This window comes from Perca flavescens, chromosome 15, assembly GCF_004354835.1.
Source record: "Perca flavescens isolate YP-PL-M2 chromosome 15, PFLA_1.0, whole genome shotgun sequence".
NCBI classification, from domain to species: Eukaryota; Metazoa; Chordata; class Actinopteri; order Perciformes; family Percidae; genus Perca; species Perca flavescens.
This window is the reverse complement of record NC_041345.1, coordinates 32,646,321-32,665,666: the sequence shown is the minus strand read 5'-3', so window position 1 is coordinate 32,665,666 and position 19,346 is coordinate 32,646,321. Positions and strand designations below refer to the sequence as shown.

The 19,346-nt window shown below is 42.3% G+C and overlaps 3 protein-coding genes across 4 annotated transcripts in view; 1 reads left to right on the top strand and 2 right to left on the bottom strand.

Annotated features, from left to right (window-relative positions):
- Positions 1 to 9,734, top strand: part of LOC114570241 (mediator of RNA polymerase II transcription subunit 15-like) — a 29,027-nt gene extending 19,293 nt beyond the window's left edge. Inside the window, 3 exon segments of the mRNA XM_028600487.1 lie at positions 7,451 to 7,549; positions 7,722 to 7,892; positions 8,795 to 9,734. Coding sequence (XP_028456288.1) covers positions 7,451 to 7,549; positions 7,722 to 7,858 — 236 coding nt within the window. The 3' untranslated portion in view covers positions 7,859 to 7,892; positions 8,795 to 9,734.
- LOC114569720 (zinc finger protein 862-like) lies at positions 196 to 1,431 on the bottom strand. Of its 2 annotated transcripts, XM_028599760.1 has the most exons (4): positions 1,088 to 1,431; positions 694 to 903; positions 419 to 606; positions 196 to 322 (listed from the first exon to the last, which is right to left on the bottom strand). In XM_028599760.1, the coding sequence occupies exons 1-3, from the start codon at positions 1,424 to 1,426 to the stop codon at positions 562 to 564; spliced, it is 594 nt and encodes a 197-aa protein (XP_028455561.1). In that variant the 5' UTR covers positions 1,427 to 1,431; the 3' UTR covers positions 196 to 322; positions 419 to 561. The 2 variants fall into 2 exon arrangements, with proteins under 2 accessions (XP_028455561.1, XP_028455560.1); XM_028599759.1 differs by lacking the exons at positions 196 to 322; positions 419 to 606 and having other exon boundaries at positions 645 to 903.
- Positions 9,735 to 10,207: 473 nt separating the features above from the next.
- Positions 10,208 to 17,136, bottom strand: thoc6 (THO complex 6). Its single transcript, XM_028600006.1, has 13 exons — positions 16,977 to 17,136; positions 16,105 to 16,196; positions 15,952 to 16,016; positions 15,609 to 15,712; positions 14,666 to 14,703; positions 14,505 to 14,553; positions 14,336 to 14,407; positions 12,221 to 12,323; positions 12,082 to 12,131; positions 11,487 to 11,549; positions 11,280 to 11,390; positions 10,989 to 11,117; positions 10,208 to 10,422 (listed from the first exon to the last, which is right to left on the bottom strand). Exons 1-13 carry the CDS (start codon positions 16,989 to 16,991, stop codon positions 10,342 to 10,344), a joined length of 972 nt encoding a protein of 323 aa, XP_028455807.1. The 5' UTR covers positions 16,992 to 17,136; the 3' UTR covers positions 10,208 to 10,341.
- Positions 17,137 to 19,346: the final 2,210 nt, after the last annotated feature.

Genomic DNA, 19,346 nt, shown 5'->3' with positions numbered 1-19,346 from the left:
AGGTCACAGAGGCTTCTTGATGTAAGACGGGACCTCCAGTCATTTTTCACTAACTTCATTTGATTGAAGCCTCTTTCACAGTCTGCAGTAGAGGCTGGTACGGTGAGAATGAGGTCAACCAGGCTGAGGATTTCGGGGCACTGCGGTTGCAAAGACCTGTTGATTTCTGATCAGGTCTTCATGTGGAGACTCTCTCCCGTCTCATACAGTCTGGTCTTGAGTATGGTCCACTGATCTGGGATGAGCTCAACAACGACCCCCGAGGATGTCAGGATGCTCTGGAAGTGTGTAGTTAATTCCTCCACTTCTGATTCACCAAATTCTGAAAAAGAGACGGACATAATGAAACAACATTGAGTTATATACTTTCTGACTTTGTAGATGAAATGTTATGTATGAACCTAAACCAAATACATACCTTTAGAGGGATCTGCGTCAGGCCAACTGTTCAGATTCACTAACTTTGTAGCTTGGAGAATCCCTATGGTCATGTCGGTGAAGCGACTTTGCAGAGCGAACAGCTCAAACTTGGCCTTCATGACACGGTTTAGGACGCTGTCATCATTCTCGTGCTCCTTCATACAGGCTTTCAGCTTGGGCCCAGGTCTGAAAGCCTTACATTTTAAGTTTATTTAAGATATTCAGCTAAGCAGCAAACACATTAACACAACTTTTCAGTTCTCTGACACTCACCTGGTTTTGTATTTTGTGAGCAGCTGTGTACTTCAGCCACTGTGATAGCTGATAGGTTTGAAGAGTCAGAGAGAGGCTGCTGAGGTGAGTCAGGCAATCATGCATGAAGTTGCAAAACATGAAAAATGCTGGATCCCGGCAGGTTTGGAAGTAGTGGCGTGCTTTGCTCTTCTGCACTGCATTCACCCCTTCAGCATCTGGTGACTGAATCTTTATACAAAATCAGTCATATTAATAAAGAAAAGTCCATTAGTCAATTTAACATTTTTATATAAGTGTTTTATAAGTGTAAGTTAGTTCAATTTATTAAATTACACTGAACAAATTCCTGACAGTAAACGGACCTAACCTTTTAACTTAACATTCGAGTTCTCTACACTGTTATTTAGCTTACCTGGTCTAGGTGCTGGGTAAGTCCCTGGTAACTCCTCAAAAAATAGTCAGTGGCCCTGAAGAGGTGACAAACCCACCTGGTGCCTCCAACCCTAGTTGGTACAAGGGGATTCTGGCCCAGAATCTTGAAGCTGTGCTTTAGGTTTGCCCTGTTGAGAGCACTTTTACAATAGAATGTATGCAGCCCTGACAGCACATCTTCAATCTGTTTTGCCATAGAGCAGCTCTTAATGGCATCCTTGAAAGCTAGTTCCAGGCGGTGTGCCATACAGTGAATACCCAGGACGTGCATGTTACTTCCTCTCAGCCTGCTCACTACTCCTTTACGTGTCCCTGTCATCACCGACGCACCATCAGTTGCACATGCCACCAACTTTCAATTCAATTCAATTCAATTCAATTTTATTTATAGTATCAAATCATAACAAAAGTTATCTCGAGACACTTTACAGATAGAGTAGGTCTAGACCACACTCTATAAATTCCAAAACCCCAACAATTACAGTAATTCCCTCAAGAGCAAGCATTAGTAGTGGCTATTGCGACAGTGGCAAGAAAAAACTCCCTTTTAGGAAGAAACCTCGGCAGACCCAGACTCTTGGTAGGCGGTGTCTGACGGGCCGGTTGGGGGCGTGATGAACAGTGGTGATAACAGTCACATTAGAAGTCACATTGACTTCGAAGGTTATCGTGGAAGTTCATGTCATAGCAGGGCACATCGTGTCATACTGAGTAGTGCAGTCTCCTATACCGGATCCTGACTACTCTGTGCATAGGAACATCACAGCAGGGCGTTGCGGGATGTAACGTGGCGCTGCAGAGCACGGGTGGAGGCTGCGGATGCAGCAGGACGCAGCAGGATGCAGCCGGGAAATGCAGAGAATCGCAGAGCATAGCTCTGCGAAGAAGAAATATAAGGACTCCGGGAGTAAACTCCCCAGAGCTAGATTAGTAACAAGCATTTCTGGGACAGGATGCATACAAAAAAGTAACAAGTAGAGATGAGAGAGCAGCTCAGTGTGTCTTAGGGAGGAACAGCCTCCCGGCAGTCTAGAATTGTAATAGCATAACTTAAGAGAGGCAGGTTAAAGAGAGGTGCCTGGTCGGGCTAGAACTCCCCCAACCGGATCGGGCTGTACTGGCCTGCCTCCCTCTACTCTCGCTCGATTATTAATTATACAGTATAGAAAAAACTGATGACTACGAGGAGAAGCAGTGGGCGGGTTAGGTGGACGCTTCAACTCCTCGTCCCTAACTATAAGCTTTATCAAAGAGGAGGGTTTTCAGTTTACTCTTAAATGTGGTGACGGTGTCTGCCTCTCGAACCCCGACTGGGAGCTGGTTCCATAATACTGGAGCCTGATAGCTGAAGGCCCTGGCCCCAGTCTACTTCCAGAGACTCTAGGAACCATAAGTAGCCCGCATTCTGGGAGCGCAGTGCTCTACTGGGACAATAAGGTACTATGAGCTCTTCTAAGTATGATGGTGCTTGACCATTTAGAGCTTTGTAAGTCAGGAGGAGGATTTTAAATTCAATCCTATATTTCACTGGAAGCCAATGCAGAGAAGCTAATACAGGAGAAATATGATCTCTTCTCTTAGTTCTCGTCAGAACACGTGCTGCAGCATTCTGGATCAGTTGGAGAGTCTTAATGGACTTATTTGGGCAACCTGATAATAAGGAATTGCAGTAATCTAGTCTAGAAGTAACGAATGCATGGACTAGTTTTTCAGCATCGTTTTGAGACAGGATATTCCTAATTTTGGCAATGTTACGAAGATGGAAAAAGGCTGTTCTTGAGGTTTGTTTTAAGTGGGCGTTGAAGGATATATCCTGATCAAAAATAACTCCTAGATTTCTGACAGCAGTGCTGGAGGCCAGGGTAATACCATCCAGAGTAACTATATCTTTCGAAACGAAGTTCGGTGGTGCGTTGGTCCTATCACAATAACTTCAGTTTTGTCTGAGTTTAACATCAGGAAATTGTGGGTCATCCAGGATTTTATATCCTCAATACACGTTTGAAGTCTTGCTAACTGACCACTTTCATCTGGCTTAATTGACAGATATAATTGGGTATCGTCTGCGTAACAGTGATAGTTAATCGAGTGTTTCCTAATAATATTACCTAGAGGAAGCATATATAAGGAAAATAGAATTGGTCCAAGCACTGAGCCTTGAGGAACGCCATGGCTAACTTTAGCGTGCTTGGAGGGTTTATCATTAACATTAACAAACTGGGATCATTCAGAGAAATAGGACTTAAACCAGCTTAGTGCGAATCCTTTAATGCCAACTAAGTGTTCCAGTCTCTGTAACAGGATAGTATGGTCAATAGTGTCAAATGCAGCACTAAGATCTAGTAGAACAAGAATGGAGACAAGTCCTTTGTCTGCAGCAGTAACTTGGCCTGCCATTCTTCTCCACTGACCTCCCTCATCATGTCGTCTATTGCCTGAGCGATGTTCTCACCGTCTGCTTTCTCCACATCCTGTATCCCTACAAAGTGGACCTCCACCTTGCCTCGGTTGCACAAGCGCGTATACAGCATTTCCTGTTCCATCACGGCAGTGTCAGTAGACCCGTCAGACATAATGGAGAGGAATTTCGCTGCTGCTATCTTTGACTGAAGGGTCTTCCTCTCAGCTGCAGCTATGTGCTTAATAAACACCCTGGCTTGCTTCCGATTCACGTATGTGCTACCTGTGCGAATTCCCTTTTTCTCATCTAATCTATAAAATGAAAATGGAAAAATAAACAATGAAAAGTACAGTTAGAAGTAAATATCGTACCATAGCACTCACATTATAGGCTACTTTATGCATATAAACTAGCCTAGCTACTGACATTAGTTACATGGGCGCTATATTCTTCTGACCTTATTCAGCATTTAATCTACAATTCAACATTTCATAGACAAAAAAAAAACACTTACTTGCATTGCCATTCATAATCTTGAAATGGCCTTCCTTTTTTCGCGATTGCGTGGGAGTTCCTAAACAGGAATTTCATCTTATCCAACTGGGCCGTCTTCAGGCTGGTAGGTGCCTTCATGGCAGCCGTATTCTCCAGGGCAGCTTTTCCCTGTGCTCTCTATTTTACCTGGATGTGGCATTTGGACGATTCGTGGTCTTTTATGGCTTCCAGTTTTAGGTTTTTAGTCCCAACAATGAATCTATTAGTTTTGGCATCTTCTGAAGCGTGTTGACGACATACAGAGCAGTACATTATCAGATTTGTCTCGTCGTAAACTAACCAATCGCGGGATTCCCCATTGTCTGCTTTTCTCCATCGTTCTTTAAAAAAACGTTTTTTGACTTTCGCCTCTTTGTCCACTGGCTCCTCCTGAGATGTTTTCTCAGCGGACCTCTTAACGCCTGCGATGTAACGCCACATTTGAGGTTTGGGTGAAACGGTATGCTATTTTTATTTACCCGCCACGGTGGCCGATAGGTGAAGCGAGTTTACCCGCCACAACACAAAATCACCCGCATTTGGCAGGTGGCGGGTGCTAATTTCCATCCCTGCCCTATATAATCATTCTATCACCCCTTTAATAAACTGGATGGTACTACAGCTTTAATAAACTGGATGGTACTACAGCTTTAATAAACTGGATGGTACTGCAGCTTTAATAAACTGGATGGTACTACAGCTTTAATAAACTGGATGGTACTGCAGCTTTAATAAACTGGATGGTACTACAGCTTTAATAAACTGGATGGTACTGCAGCTTTAATAAACTGCATGGTACTGCAGCTTTAATAAACTGGATGGTACTACAGCTTTAATAAACTGGATGGTACTGCAGCTTTAATAAACTGGATGGTACTACAGCTTTAATAAACTGGATGGTACTGCAGCTTTAATAAACTGGATGGTACTACAGCTTTAATAAACTGGATGGTACTGCAGCTTTAATAAACTGGATGGTACTACAGCTTTAATAAACTGGATGGTACTACAGCTTTAATAAACTGGATGGTACTGCAGCTTTAATAAACTGGATGGTACTGCAGCTTTAATAAACTGGATGGTACTGCAGCTTTAATAAACTGGATGGTACTGCAGCTTTAATAAACTGGATGGTACTGCAGCTTTAATAAACTGGATGGTACTGCAGCTTTAATAAACTGGATGGTACTGCAGCTTTAATAAACTGGATGGTACTACAGCTTTAATAAACTGGATGGTACTGCAGCTTTAATAAACTGGATGGTACTGCAGCTTCAATAAACTGGATGGTACTGCAGCTTTAATAAACTGGATGGTACTACAGCTTTAATAAACTGGATGGTACTACAGCTTTCACTGCTGTTGGTGTACAAATGGAACCCACTACAGGGCTCGACATTAAGGCTTGTCCACTTGTCCGGGACAAGTGGATTTTTTGTAGGGCAAGTGGAAGAGAAATTTACTTGTCCCACTGGACAAGTTAAAACTCAAACAAACTAAAATGCCATTTTAGTTCACGTCATGTGCCACTCATTACGTCTGTAACCGATTTGAAATGATAATTTCTTTCCCCCGCAATCCCGGTCAGCGGACCGCTAACGTTAGACCCAGCCCACTGTTCAGCTCGTTCTCTCTGTAAGCAATGCAGCATGAAAGCACGGTGAACCTGCCGGTGTTAGTTAGCTAACGTTAGCTTACTAACTAACTCCGCCTTAACGTTACCTCCTCGCCACATCGTTGACAGAAAAGGAGAGACCCGGTGCTAATACGGCACCGGTGCCTTAACCACCTTTATCTACCGGACCGAATTGCAACGCGGTGCCACTGAAATGCCTGCGCTTCTCTCGGATGCTCCGAAAACGTACGTTAGAGGCAACCTAAACATTGCCGCATGTTACGCTAGTTAACACTACACTCAACAGCAAGTAACGTTAGCTAGCAGCTAGAGTAAACAGCTAAAATGCTGACAGCTAAACGGTATAAAAGTGTGTCTGTATTTCACTGGAGAGGAACATATGACAGTGTGCCGCTGCTGTTGTCGGAAAAACACAGATGTTGCGTTCACTTGAAATTCGCCCCGCCAGCGTCGTGCTGCATTCAAAGTTGTTGTAAAATACCCTTTTTCCTATCCAGTGGTTGTTTTTGTCGTTTAACAGGAACTTACTGGTGAAATAAGTTATTTTTATAAGTTATTGTTGTTACATTTTTAATAAATCATTTAATTTTTCCTTAGCAATAAACAAGCCGTTCTATAATGTCGTTTTTTTTTTGCTCCTTTTTGAACAAAAATAATAATAAAAAATATGCAGATTAAATATCCGGTAATAATCAACTGTAAAGTAGCTACACCTTTTTAAAAGGATCCTTTCGGTAAATCAGCCTCTGCCGGGTAGAAATTTGTGAAATTGTATAAAAAAAAGTTAACACCAACATTTAGTGGCAAATTCCATTGTTATGTCTACCACTCAAGTCACCACTACCTCTGGTCAAAATATTGATTTAGTATCTCAGAATATAAACTAAGAATCTCAAAGTAATGAGAAAATGTCAAATATTGACTTAAAATCTCAATATATTGGCTTAGTATCTCAATATATTAATTTATCTCAAAATATTGACTTAGTATCTCAATATTGACTTAATATCTCACTATATTGTTCAGTATCTCAATATATTGATTTATCTCAAAATATTGACTTAGTATCTCAATTTATTGACTTAATATCTCACTATAATGATTTAACTCAAAATATTGACTTAGTATCTCAATATATTGACTTAGTAACTCAGAATATTGACAAAGAATCTCAAACCAATAAGAACATTTAAAATATTGACTTACAATCTCAATATATTGACTCAATATCTCAAAGTATTCACTTAGTATCTCAATATATTGACTAAGTAACTTAGAATATTGACTAGGAATCTGAAAGTAATGACAAACTTTAAAATATTGAATTAGAATCTCAATATATTAACTTCTGCACACCGGCGTGCAACATATTACTTTGTATTATGGAGTCTGGAGATCCTTTTTTCTTGTTGAAGGGGAAATCTATTGTTGGGGCACGTTTGTTTCTACTGTTTCAACTGAATTGTATTAATGTTGATAGTGTTTGGATGCTTTCAACGGTTTGTTCAAATTCTGCATTAGCAAAACACAATTTTTTTTATAAAATGATGAATCTTTACCCAGACAAGTGACTTTTATGCATGGACAAGTGAAACGTAAATGTACTTGTCCGAAGGACAAGTGCCTCAAAAAGTTAATGTCAAGCCCTGCACTATAACAGATGTTTAATGTGGGGGCTATGTGGACTAGCTATGGGAACCCCCCCCCTATTTTGAAGCGTGAAGCCATCAGCAGGATGTTTGAACGTTGTGTTGTGTTTGTTGTGTTCCCAGATGATAAGAACCTGCCCAGTGTTCCTCCCCTGCAGCTCAGCGTTCCTGCCGATTACCCCGATCAGAGTCCGTACTGGGCCGACGACGGGGACCAGTACGGTGAGACCACCAGCACACACACACACACACACCTCTACCTTCTCTACACACAGCTAACACACACACCACCATCTCTTCACACAGCTTAGTATCCTCCACACAGAGCAGACGTTATAATCAAAAATGTATAGCTAACACACATTCTCACCACCCACCACCCCCCCCCCAGCAGGTGCGAACAGCTTCCTGCAGACGGTGCACAGGAACATGACATCCAAACTGCTGCAGCTCCCCGACAAACACTCGGTGACGGAGCTGCTCAACACCTGGGCTCAGAGCGTCCGCCAGGCCTGTCTGTCAGCCGCCTGAAGCCCCTCTCCTGTCTCCATCTGCTGCAGACACAGTAACTCCACCCCTCCTCTGTAGCTCCTCCCCTCACCTCTGTAACCCCACCTTTCTGTGTCTTAAGTGCCTCGAAATTACCATCACCAAACCCACCAGACTCCATGTAAATAATCAGGACTTTTAGCGTGTATAGAGCCAGCATATCTCCACCAGACTCCATGTAAATAATCAGGACTTTTAGCGTGTATAGAGCCAGCATATCTCCACCAGACTCCATGTAAATAATCAGGACTTTTAGCGTGTATAGAGCCAGCATATCTCCACCAGACTCCATGTAAATAATCAGGACTTTTAGCATGTATAGAGCCAGCATATCTCCACATGTAAATGGGTGAATTAAGGGTTTATTTCAACCAAACCAGAGTGGTGATTGTTGGAACAGTGGAAAGATGAACCAAGACGGCTTTTGATAGTTTCTGTCCACTTTGAATGAAGTGTGTTTTACAATGATAAAAGTCCTGATTATTTACATGGAGTCTGGTGGAGATATGCTGGCTCTATACACGCTAAAAGTCCTGATTATTTACATGGAGTCTGGTGGGTTTGGTGCTGGTGATTTCATATTAAACTAAAAGGATCTTACTCTTTAACTAAAAGGTCTATCTCTGTAGGGATCCATCCCATAATGTTGTCAGACACTTAATAATCTGTGTCCGTCAGCAGCAACAACAGAACTTGTAGTGGACCTAAATACAAGCTGCACAATTGCCCTGTTAACTGACATGCCACCACTGTCAGACGGTTGTTCCCATCAGACACTCAGACACAGAAACGGGGAGATAGGGTCCAGGTTGAAATTGAAAATGACCTCTCTTTTTTTTTTTTTTTTTTTTTTTTTTTTGGCGCCGACATTTCTGTCCTTTTTTTTTTCCCAAGGCTTTTAACGCTCTGTGTTCACAGACACTACAGTTGGAGCAAACGTTAGCGGACGGCTGCTTCCCCTCCGCTACCCGCTGGACTTTTCTCCGTCACAAAGAAAGAAAGAAAAAGAGCAGCAGTTGTTCCCCACGCTCATCTTAGTCCCTGAACATCTCCACGCGGTCTGATCCCAATGCATTCTGGGTGAAAGAAGACGTCCTACAGCCAGAGAGCAGATTTTAGCAGCTTGTAAATAACACGAACTCCACGCAGGAAAGAGAGCCGGAGAAACCAGACCATCATGTAAAACAGCCCAGCTGTCATTTATCCCGATATATATTCCGATCCCTGAATGCATCCCCGTTTCTTCTTCTTTAGTCGGAACGAGTTTCTGTTTGAGATGTGATGTCAGTTTTTGTACCACAGAAGATAAACTCTGACTGACTGACTTCGTCTTTTCAGAGTGAAAATATAAATGTATTTTTTTTGCTATCATAAATAAATAAAAAACTTTTCAGTTGAACTTTTTAGAATCTGTTTCAGTCACTGAAGACTAAATATTGTCGTTTTTATTTTGGGTTCGCTGGTCGGCAGTTTGGGGTTCAACCAAAGTGGCTAAAATGTCGTCTGAGAATGGACATTTTAAAGGGGGGCTATACAGTTTGGGCCATTTCTTGGCTGGCTTTTTGCTGGCAGGTTTCTCTATAGAGCTCCTCTACAGCTTTGGAATAGATATTTGGCAGCATTGTCGTAAAAACTCATTGGCAACTCTCCCCACCTCCCATGTGCATGTGTTTTCAAAGAAGCCGGCGAATGCGCGGAGCCATGTCCACTGAGGTTTTTCTCTCCCGGGTCCGTAACGTGATTCTTTTTTCCTACAACTGCCTCAGAACGCTGTCCGAGCAGAAGCAACTACCGTTTGCCAACACAAAGCTGACAAGAAACTCTGTGCCGGCCCAAAGTACGGCAGCTTCGGCCACAGTGTATGAGTGGTTCCTGTTAAACCACTTTGAGTAGTCATTGAGACTAGAAAAGCGCTGTATAAGAACAGTCCATTTACATTTATTTACACAGGACTCACATAGTCAGAGGTGAAAAATAAATCTAAAGATGTGTGCTGTAATGTCATTTCTTTTTGTTTCATAAAATTGGTATCAAAGTATCATTTAAGAACTGGTATCAAAGTCACGATATTGGTATTGACATTTTTACTAATATTCTGACTAAGATGCGGGTTATGTAAACAGTTTGGAGCATTTCCATATGACGTGTGATGAGTCTATTATTCAGGTTTTAAAGGCATTCTTTGGTAGCCTGGAAATCCTAAACCGCCATGGAGCTCTTCTTGGAGTCCTGCTGGACACATTTTGACGTTCTGATGTCTTACTGACTGTAGTGTCGTCGCAGCAACACGCTGCCGTAGATTAGAGCTGGAACTAATCACAACCGTTGGTACAAAATGAGACAAAAATATTTTATTATCTTCAGACTACGGGTACAAAAGTTGACGTGAGTTTCTGATGACAACGGTAAAAAAAAAAGGTGACACATTAATCAACAAACGTTACATTAGTCAACGTGTGTGTGTGTCAGAAGCTGAGGGAGAAGGTTTTGTACGACAGGTTGGTGAACACGTCGATGTGGTCGCTGCTGCCTCCCACCGTCAGCACCTGCAAACAGGAAACAGTTATTACTGTCACTTAACTAACAGGGCCGGACGTTTAGTTTATTCACATGCTTTTATTTTGAAATGTCATATCTTTGACTGTATTGTTGCATTTCTTATTTAGTCTTCTCATGTACAGGTTGGCCGTCAGAGTTTAGCAGATCAAGCAAAACAAAGATTAATTTTTTTTTCTTTTCGTTTCTCGGCCTGAATATAAAACTCTTCTTCTTCTGGGAGGGGGGGGATTTCTGCATCTCAAAGTGGGAAAAGAAATTTGACAAATTCTGTGTCGAGTACAGTTTGAAAAACAGTTTCCTGTCTTTTTGGTTCGGTGGCAGTGCACAACTAGGCTTTTTTGTTTTTTTGTTCTATTATGTTTACATTCTTGTCTTTTAATAGTCATAGTTCATATTCAATAAGCTATTGCACTGATCAATCCCTGCACTTCTCTTTTCACGTCACGTTATCGGGATGTGACGGGAGTATTTTCCTGGGCTCGGGATGGGAGCGACAACTGATCCCTGTGTCACTGTCTAGTGTTTAAGGGGGGGGGGGGAGGGGTAGACCGACCCGGTGCTCCGTGCTGTTGGCGTTGATCTGCAGCGTGTTGAGGCTCTGCGGCGTGCACGGGATCTGAGCTTTCACCTCTCCACCCAGCAGACAGTGAGACACAAACGGACCCTCACCCACAGCCAAGATCTGGGGGGGACACACACAGACAGACAGACAGAGAGAGAGGTTAACATCTTCTAAACAAGCTGCAAAAATGTAAATAAAAAAAACTAAATAAATGGCGGAAAAAGCTGAAAAACTGCTGAAATCTTGCTTGGGATAAGAGCTGTGTCTTGGCCGTGGTCTCACCATGTCCTGGTAGAAGGCGGCCTGTCTCTGGCAGCCCGCCAGCGGGAAGACGGAGGTCGGAGACAGCGAGCGGAGATGCCACAGAGACAGGGACGGGCCGCCGCCACACAGCTTGCAGGAAACGACGACAGTTAGACATCAAGACACTTCTGATCATATTACCAACATATTTAAAACTATGAAAAGAAAGAGGTGGCGTTGTGTTACCATCCAGTCGGAGTCTGTGGTCAGACAGCTGATCCATTTACCGAACTGGGGCCGGGCACAGCTCTGAAACACCACACTCTGGTCATCTTTCTGACACTTTAAAGAACACAGCCAAGCAGCTTTCACACAGCCACGCATTCACAGCCACACAGCTTTCACACAGCTACACAGCTTTCACACAGCTACACAGCTTTCACACAGCTTTCACACAGCTACACAGCTTTCACACAGCTTTCACACACAGCTTTCACACAGCTACACAGCTTTCACACAGCTACACAGCTTTCACACAGCTACACAGCTTTCACACAGCCACACAGCTTTCACACAGCCATGCATTCACAGTATTCACACAGCTACGCAGCTTTTGCACAGCCTTCACACAGTTTTCACACAGCTACACATTCACACAGCCACGCACTTACATAGCTACATATTCACACAGCCACGCATTCACGCAGCCACGCATTCCCACAGCTACTTAACTTGCAGAAATATAGTCTAAAACTGACATTTGGATATTAGACTTATAAAAGGACATGCATTTTGTAAATTCTATTTATATAAATAGACTGAACAAACGGTTTTTCCTCACCTCGTACTTGTAGATCTCGACGCAGTGGACCGACTGACCCGTCCTGCTGTCTGAACAACACATAGGCATCATGATTAAAATGAATATTAATAATAAAACTACAGCGTCGGGATAGCAACGTGGACGCGCCATCACTCACCCCACATCCTCACCGCTCCGTCCTCCCCCCCGGACAGGATCTCTGCCTCCCGCTCTCTCACGCTCACGCAGTGGATGTAGTCCGAGTGGCCCTGCAGGACCGACTGCACACAGAACATCTTCCTCTTTAACTAAAAGGTCTATCTCTGTAGGGATCCATCCCATAATGTTGTCAGACACTTAGAATAATAATCTGAGTCTGTCAGCGGCAACAACAGAACTTTTAGTGGACGCTAACTGATGCTGAACATTAGTCCTGTAGGGTTACATTACAGCTTGGTTCTGGTTTAATACTGGACCAGTTTCAGAGACTGTTGTTCTTGTCAGACACCAATTCATGATGGGAAATAGGGTCCAGGTTAAAAAAAAAACAAAGTTACCCTTTCATATGTAATTACTATCGCCAGAGAAAAAAAGAGCCACACTGCAGCTTTAAAAAGGTACAATATGTAACATTTCTGCTTTAAAATGTCTAAAAATGACCATACCTATGTTATATATTTTTATGAGTTGTGTTCTTACACTATCCCAAATGTTTCCACCAAATGTCAAACCCAGAGAAATCTATTATTTTATTTTCAGACACGGAACGTAGAACGTTTCCTTTAGTCGCCCGTCAGTGGCGTCATATAACCTTTCACCCTCCAGTTACTCTAACTTCCGTCAGAACACTGGCACCAAGATGATACGTTCAGGAGTAATTGTAAATCATACAATGTCACAGAAAAAAAATACTTGTAAATGTAATACTGCTTTTTTTTGCCATACAGCATCATTTTGTGATTAATTACATCCCACTTTTTATCACAGTAATACAACAGAGACCTTATCTATTTTGAAAGTTCTATATCGATACCAGCTTGACGTTACTACAATGTGCTAACGTTGATGCTAATGCTTTGTGGGTAAAATTGAGGTTACAACATCGTTCAACACACTAATACAGTTATTTTTAGTATGACTGTTTCAACCACAGCTAACAGGACTGAGCTAACCCACCAGTAACTTCACTAGTAACGTTAACGTTAGCTGTATAGATAGACGATTAATCTAATGCTAATTTAGCCAGCTAGCACACCCCGGTCTGTCTGCCTCACTCCCCCGGCGCAGAGAGACTCAGTCGGGATGACAGCTGACAACAGCCCCGGGACATATAGCTAGCTAGTTATTGTTAGTTGTTAGTGATTGTTAGTTGTTAGTGATTGTCAGCTATCAGCCAGCTACTTTCATTACAGCAACCCCCCCGGCCAGAACTTATCTCCAGTGCCTGGTGCTTACGACGCTAACGGCAGTTTAATTAAATTTAAAAACGTCGGGAAACAGACCATATCAGACCCAGCACCGAGTCACAACAGCGGCCATCCATAGCAGTAGCTAGCTACATCTCCGTAGCGCTACCGGTGTATGTGCCGAAAATCTCCTCCCTGCCAAATTTCTCCCCCCTTCGCGTTTAGCTGTCTTTACGGTTAGCTAAATTAACCCGACAAAAGGTGGGTTAAGCACCAAAACAAAAAGTTAAGATTACTGAAAAGAAGGGGAGATAATTCCGGGCAGCTGGGAGATGTTCTGCTGCTGCACAACAGGCATCGAACGTCCTGGCTCACTGTTGCGGAGATTCCCCCGAGAATCCCCACCCACACCCGTCTCTCAGCCTCGTTGAGTAGCTAGCTAGCGTTACAACACACCCCGTCCGCCCCAGTGTTGAAACCATCCAAAAGGTGACATTGATATGTGAAATATTTTGTGTTTTAGCTGCTGGCTACTGTTAGCTTGCTGGCTCACTAGCTAACTGGTCAGCTACAAATAAAAATCTAATCAAGAAAAACGTAATTATGTTGGGGAAACTGCAGCTATTTTATTACAATAACATAAATAAACGTAACGTGAATAAACTTGAATGGGTAAACTCGTCCGTGAACTGATGCATTCTAACCGGCAGCGAAGGTGTTTAACACTAAAAACTCCCACAATTCCACGCAACTTCCCAACGTCATCAAAAGTCCAGTTTTACCGTCCATTGTTTTGGTTGAGAGACCCCTAGCGGCAGAAAGTTACATATTGTACCTTTAACCTCCGAGGATGAACCCGAGGTCTCCAAACGGTGAAGCGGACTGACCTTAAAGACTCCGTGCTCCAGGTCCAAGATGTGGATGTTGTTGTCCCCTCCTCCGACCACCAGACTGTTGTCCTGAAACCCAGAGAGAGCAGCGTTCAGTTTCATCGTACTACCCTCCCACTGAGGAACCAAGCGTCTCGTCATCAGTATGTAACGTATCTGTTCTCACTCGGGGGTTGACGATCATGGCGTTGATCTCTGGGATCTCCAGACTGGATCTGGAGGACAGAAACCAAAAGACCTCAGTGAGTCAGGCTCCTTTATTACAATAATATCAAAGACTGGAATATAATACGGCAAGCAAACAGGAAGAAAGAGAGCGTCTCTCACTTGTAGTTTGGTCTTTTTGTCCACAGAGGTTTGGCATTCTGAAGGAAACACAAATGTTCACAGTGAAGCTCCAAGCAGACAAATAGTTTACATATCAAACGTTTCACCTAAAACAACTCAGACTTAAAGGGTTTCTCAACCTGGACTCCATTCTCCTTACATCCACCACGTTTCATTCCCGGGATTGCTCCGGTGCCGCCGGAAGATTCGCCAGATGTGCCTCTTTTTAAGCCGGCTGTCCGTCCCCTTCCTCTTTCTTTGTGTTGGTGTTTGTAGTGGAATTTGTAATAAATGAGGTCCTACGGTCTGTCAAATCAGACTCCAATTTATTAATTCCTGCGCCTTCTTTCATCGGACTTAAGTTTACCAGAAGACAAAGATCAATATGAGAGTCCAGCATAAGAGATACAACCCCTATCTGTTCTCTCCCTCAAGCTTTTATCCTAGATTTGACTTTACAAACCCACCGAATTCCAGGTAGCGGTGCAGGGTTGTACTTAGTGTCTTCATTAATCAGAGGTGTGTTTTGGGCGTAACATGCAATCAACCAATCAGAGATCATCTCCCATTCCCTTTAAAGGCCAGGCGCGTTTGGACCTTGGAGCATTGTTATTATGATGGAGGATTTGCACCGTAATATTTTTGTTTGTAATCTTCTGCATGTGTGTGTGCTGCTGTGCGTCCCTGTGTGTGTAACAAGCATAGTGTGCGCGCGCTGTGCACTAGGAGCATTTTACTAATGCTAAAATAACATATGAAATGCTGCGAGAAAAGTCTGACGATAATTATAGTCGGCTCATTTTCTCATAGACTTCTAGAGAAACAGACTGATTTTTGGAGCCGGTGGGCAGGAATCAGGGAGTGGGTGGCGATATAGCCAGCCTTAGATAGGTCAGTGTACATGTGCTGGGTCTGTTGTTGTTGGATTTAAAGAGACGGTCACCTTCTTGATGAGTTCACTCCAGCTCCAGCAGCTGATCTCTCCGTTTCCTGCGCTGAGGAGCTGAGAGTCATTGGAGAGGAGCGAGAAGACCGGGCCGTCGTGGGCTGAACCGGAACACAGAACATAGAACACAGAACACACAGCCAAGTCAGCACCCATGTTCAGACAGGAAATCCACAGACTTACTGGCTGCAAACAGCTGTGGTGGAGGCAAGGTCACTGAACAAACTCTTATCCATCCAGATAACTTTCTCATCCATCTCCATCTGTCTCTCTCCCTCCCTCCACATGTCTCTATATCACTCCCATCATTAGAATAGGTGGGTTTCCGGTGCTGACTCACCTGTGAACGTGAGAACAGGTTTCTGACTCAGTGCGGTGGCGTCGGGGCTCAGAGCTGCAGACAGGCTGCAACACAACCATCATTCATGTTAGGATTTTTACATTATGATATATGTTGTAACGAGCGTCATGGTGGTGTCTGTGCGTGGCCGACCTGAACAGAGCGATCTCTCCGTAGTTGTTTCCTGCTGCCAGGAAGCGTCCGCACGGAGAAAAGCTCTGGGAGAAGACGGACATGTGGAGGAGCTGCACAGCACACAGCTTAGTTAGCTTTAGATGTATATATACACACACACACGTATACAGTGTATATATTTAAACTAACTTTATTAAACAACAATATAGCAAAACAAACACAGCCAGGAATTTGACAGAGCAACTTTTGATCTCAATGCATTTCTACAAATATTCAAACCAAACAGACAGACATATGGCCACACACACACACACACAAAGAGAAACACAAAGACACACACACAGACAGACACACAAAGTCTCACACAAAGTTTCTCTCTCACACACATATAGACAAACACAAAGTCACACACAGAACGGAGTTCGGTCTGAAGCTCTCACTCTCCTACGAAAGCGAACAAATAAAAAATAAATGAAAACGAATAAATTAATACAACTTATTCAACTACAACCCGAATTAAGCAAGAGAGTATCATGAATATGTAAGTGTATTTTAATTTGTTACGACATGTGTTATTTTTATTAATAAGCAAGAACACTAAAATGTGGTGGAATTCTGAACGGAGTTTGGTCTGAGGTTCTCTCTTCCTACGAAAGCGAACACAGACAGCAAAAAGGGGATTAATGAAGGTTCAAATCGATGTTTATTAACTAATTATAACTTGTCTATTACACCATGAGATATATGTCCCAGATAACGTCCGTTAAGAAACGTTAGCCACGTTTCTAACAACAACACAACGCTCCAGTTAAGTTTGGAGCCGCTTTCAGTCTAAAATGTCAGCTTCTTTAATTCTACACTTGTTAATAAACATATTAAATGTATTTTACCTCTACGGGACCCATCCTGCTCTCACAAACACCACGTGGCTGTAAAACGGCTGCTCCCGGAGCCCAAAATCTGGATTTAAAGCAGAATAACCTATGAGAATAACAATGAAATGCGACGAGGGGAAAGAACAGAGGCAGCAGGCGAGGGAACCTGACGTCAGTGACGACGCAAGGGATTCTGGGACATGTAGTACACAATCAAACGTATTCTATTTCATTTGCTGGGAAAATAAAATTAAAGGTCCAATATGTAATATTTGTACTGTAATAAATCCAAAAATGACACCAATGCCTCATCAGATATTAAGAAAAAATGTTAAACTGAAATACTATCTTTTCTGACAACAATGCTAATGTCAGTATTTTTTCTTTTTGAAATTTACATTCCGTGACGGAATTTATGTTTATGTTTTGATCTGTGTGTTGTTATCAACGGCTCAGTTTGGCAGCCAGGCCGGGTTGCCAGATATACCTGTAAACACGTAAACCCAGCACGCTACAGCTGTAACGGTAGTACAGCCATGAAAGCAGCAAACAAACAAACAGGATCAACGGAGATAGATTCTACATGACATAAAAAAAAGAAAACAGCATGTTTCTAACAGTTGCGTGACCAGAGACGTAACAACCCCCTGGTAAATATTGGAGATGTATTTGAAAGATGGAGACAGCTTAGAGCCCAAAAGGACGCAGAGTTGGCTTATTTCCTCCTGAACAGGTAAGCATTAGCTTCAGGCTAATTCATTACAGCTACTAGGGATGGGCATTTTTTGTCATTTCAACATTTGTGTACTCACATTGAATTATATAGCTAGAGTACCCGAGTTGGTTACTCGCAAAAACAATTGAGACATAGCCAGTAAAGAGATCCCAACTGGTCCTGGCTAACGCCGCCATGCTAACCCTGCTACCTGCTAACATTACCAGCCATGCAGCCCATGGCTGTTTAAAACGTGTAGCCTCTTCAGCGGCTGGAGCCGACAACGGTGAGTTATTTTAAGCCACGAGAGGGGGGCTGTAAATTGGAAAGAGAGGACTGTGAGTTTGCAGTGTGTTTAGCAATTGTTGCCGTAATTCTAAGCCAATGAAGTGTGTTCCGTCGGCAAGGTAGTGGTAGTTTTAGCATTTTGTATTGTAATTCTAAGCCAAGGAAGTGTGCCTGACTGGCGTGTGGAGAGGACAGTGAGGTTGTTGTGTTTTTAGCGGTTCATACTGTCATTTTAAGCCGAAAAAGTGTGTCTGTCAGTTGGTTACAGAGCTCCGCGTGAGCACGGGCTTTTATGATTGTCAATATAGCCTGCATCTACCGTTAGCTACTGCGCTGTGTTGTGGAGTAATGTCTGGCTATGTGAGACTAGCATCTACCGTTAGCTACTCCGCTGTGCTGTGGAGTAATGTCTGGCTATGTGAGACTAGCATCTAACATTAGCTACTCCGCTGTGCTGTGGAGTAATGTCTGGCTATGTGAGAAAAGCATCTAGCAACATTGTTGTGAATGCTGCGGTCTCAGCCTGGCAACCTCTGTGAACTTCGAATCTGGGCAGGAGGAGGCGGGGGAGACGACTCTCCAGTATTTTGAATTGGTAGTGCAGTAATTATTTTAACCGCTAGCTGCCAGTATTACATACAATATTACATATTGCACCTTTAATAAATATAAGAAATTACAAATAAATAATAAACTACGACATAATTAAAATATAAAAATTATAATATTAACGTATTTTATATTACTTTAATTGTTTGTTTTGAGATATGGTGGCTTAAATATTAAAATATCTGTAAATAAACAAGTAGTAAGAAAATAAAAAAAGAGGAAATTGTTATTTGTTATTATTTTTAGACTTTTGTGAAATCTACGTAAAATACAAAGTGACCTAAATTATTAAACTACACTAAAAACAAAGCAAAAGTAGTTTTTTTAAATCCCAAATTTACATTTTTAAAACTTAATATACATTATTTTTATGTCAGGAATAAAAAAGTAGACAAATGGAAATATAAATGAGTTCAGTTCAAGTTCAATACTTTATTACCATGTCAAACATAGTGGACTGGAGTTCGTCTTGGTGCTAATTAGGTAAAAACTAAAAAAGAGAATACATACACAGGAACATACAGTACATAAAGACAATCACATAGACAAAAGCTGTAGAGACCTTCTGCTAATGCAACTTCCCATAAAGTGTCTGGTACAGTCTGTAAAGTGTGAATAAGGTGCATTTAGTCCAGGCTTACTCTGCAAGGTGCCTGAATATTAAAGCTCCCATATTATGCTCATTTCCAGGTTCATAATTATATTTAGAGGTTATATCAGAATAGGTTTAGGCTACATGGTTTAATTTAAAAAAAAAAAAAACACCATATTTT

What these genes read in the sequence shown, in the direction of transcription:
- LOC114569720 (XM_028599759.1), bottom strand. Translation starts at nt 1,426, where the DNA reads ATGACAGGGACACGTAAAGGAGTAGTGAGCAGGCTGAGAGGAAGTAAC. An exon ending in TTACCCAGCACCTAGACCAG is followed by an intron (nt 904 to 1,087) that starts GTAAGCTAAATA and finishes TTTTGTATAAAG; the next exon opens with ATTCAGTCACCAGATGCTGA.
- thoc6 (XM_028600006.1), bottom strand. An exon ending in ACCTGTTCTCACGTTCACAG is followed by an intron (nt 15,713 to 15,951) that starts GTGAGTCAGCAC and finishes GTTCCGGTTCAG; the next exon opens with CCCACGACGGCCCGGTCTTC. An exon ending in CGGAGCGGTGAGGATGTGGG is followed by an intron (nt 12,132 to 12,220) that starts GTGAGTGATGGC and finishes TGTGTTGTTCAG; the next exon opens with ACAGCAGGACGGGTCAGTCG.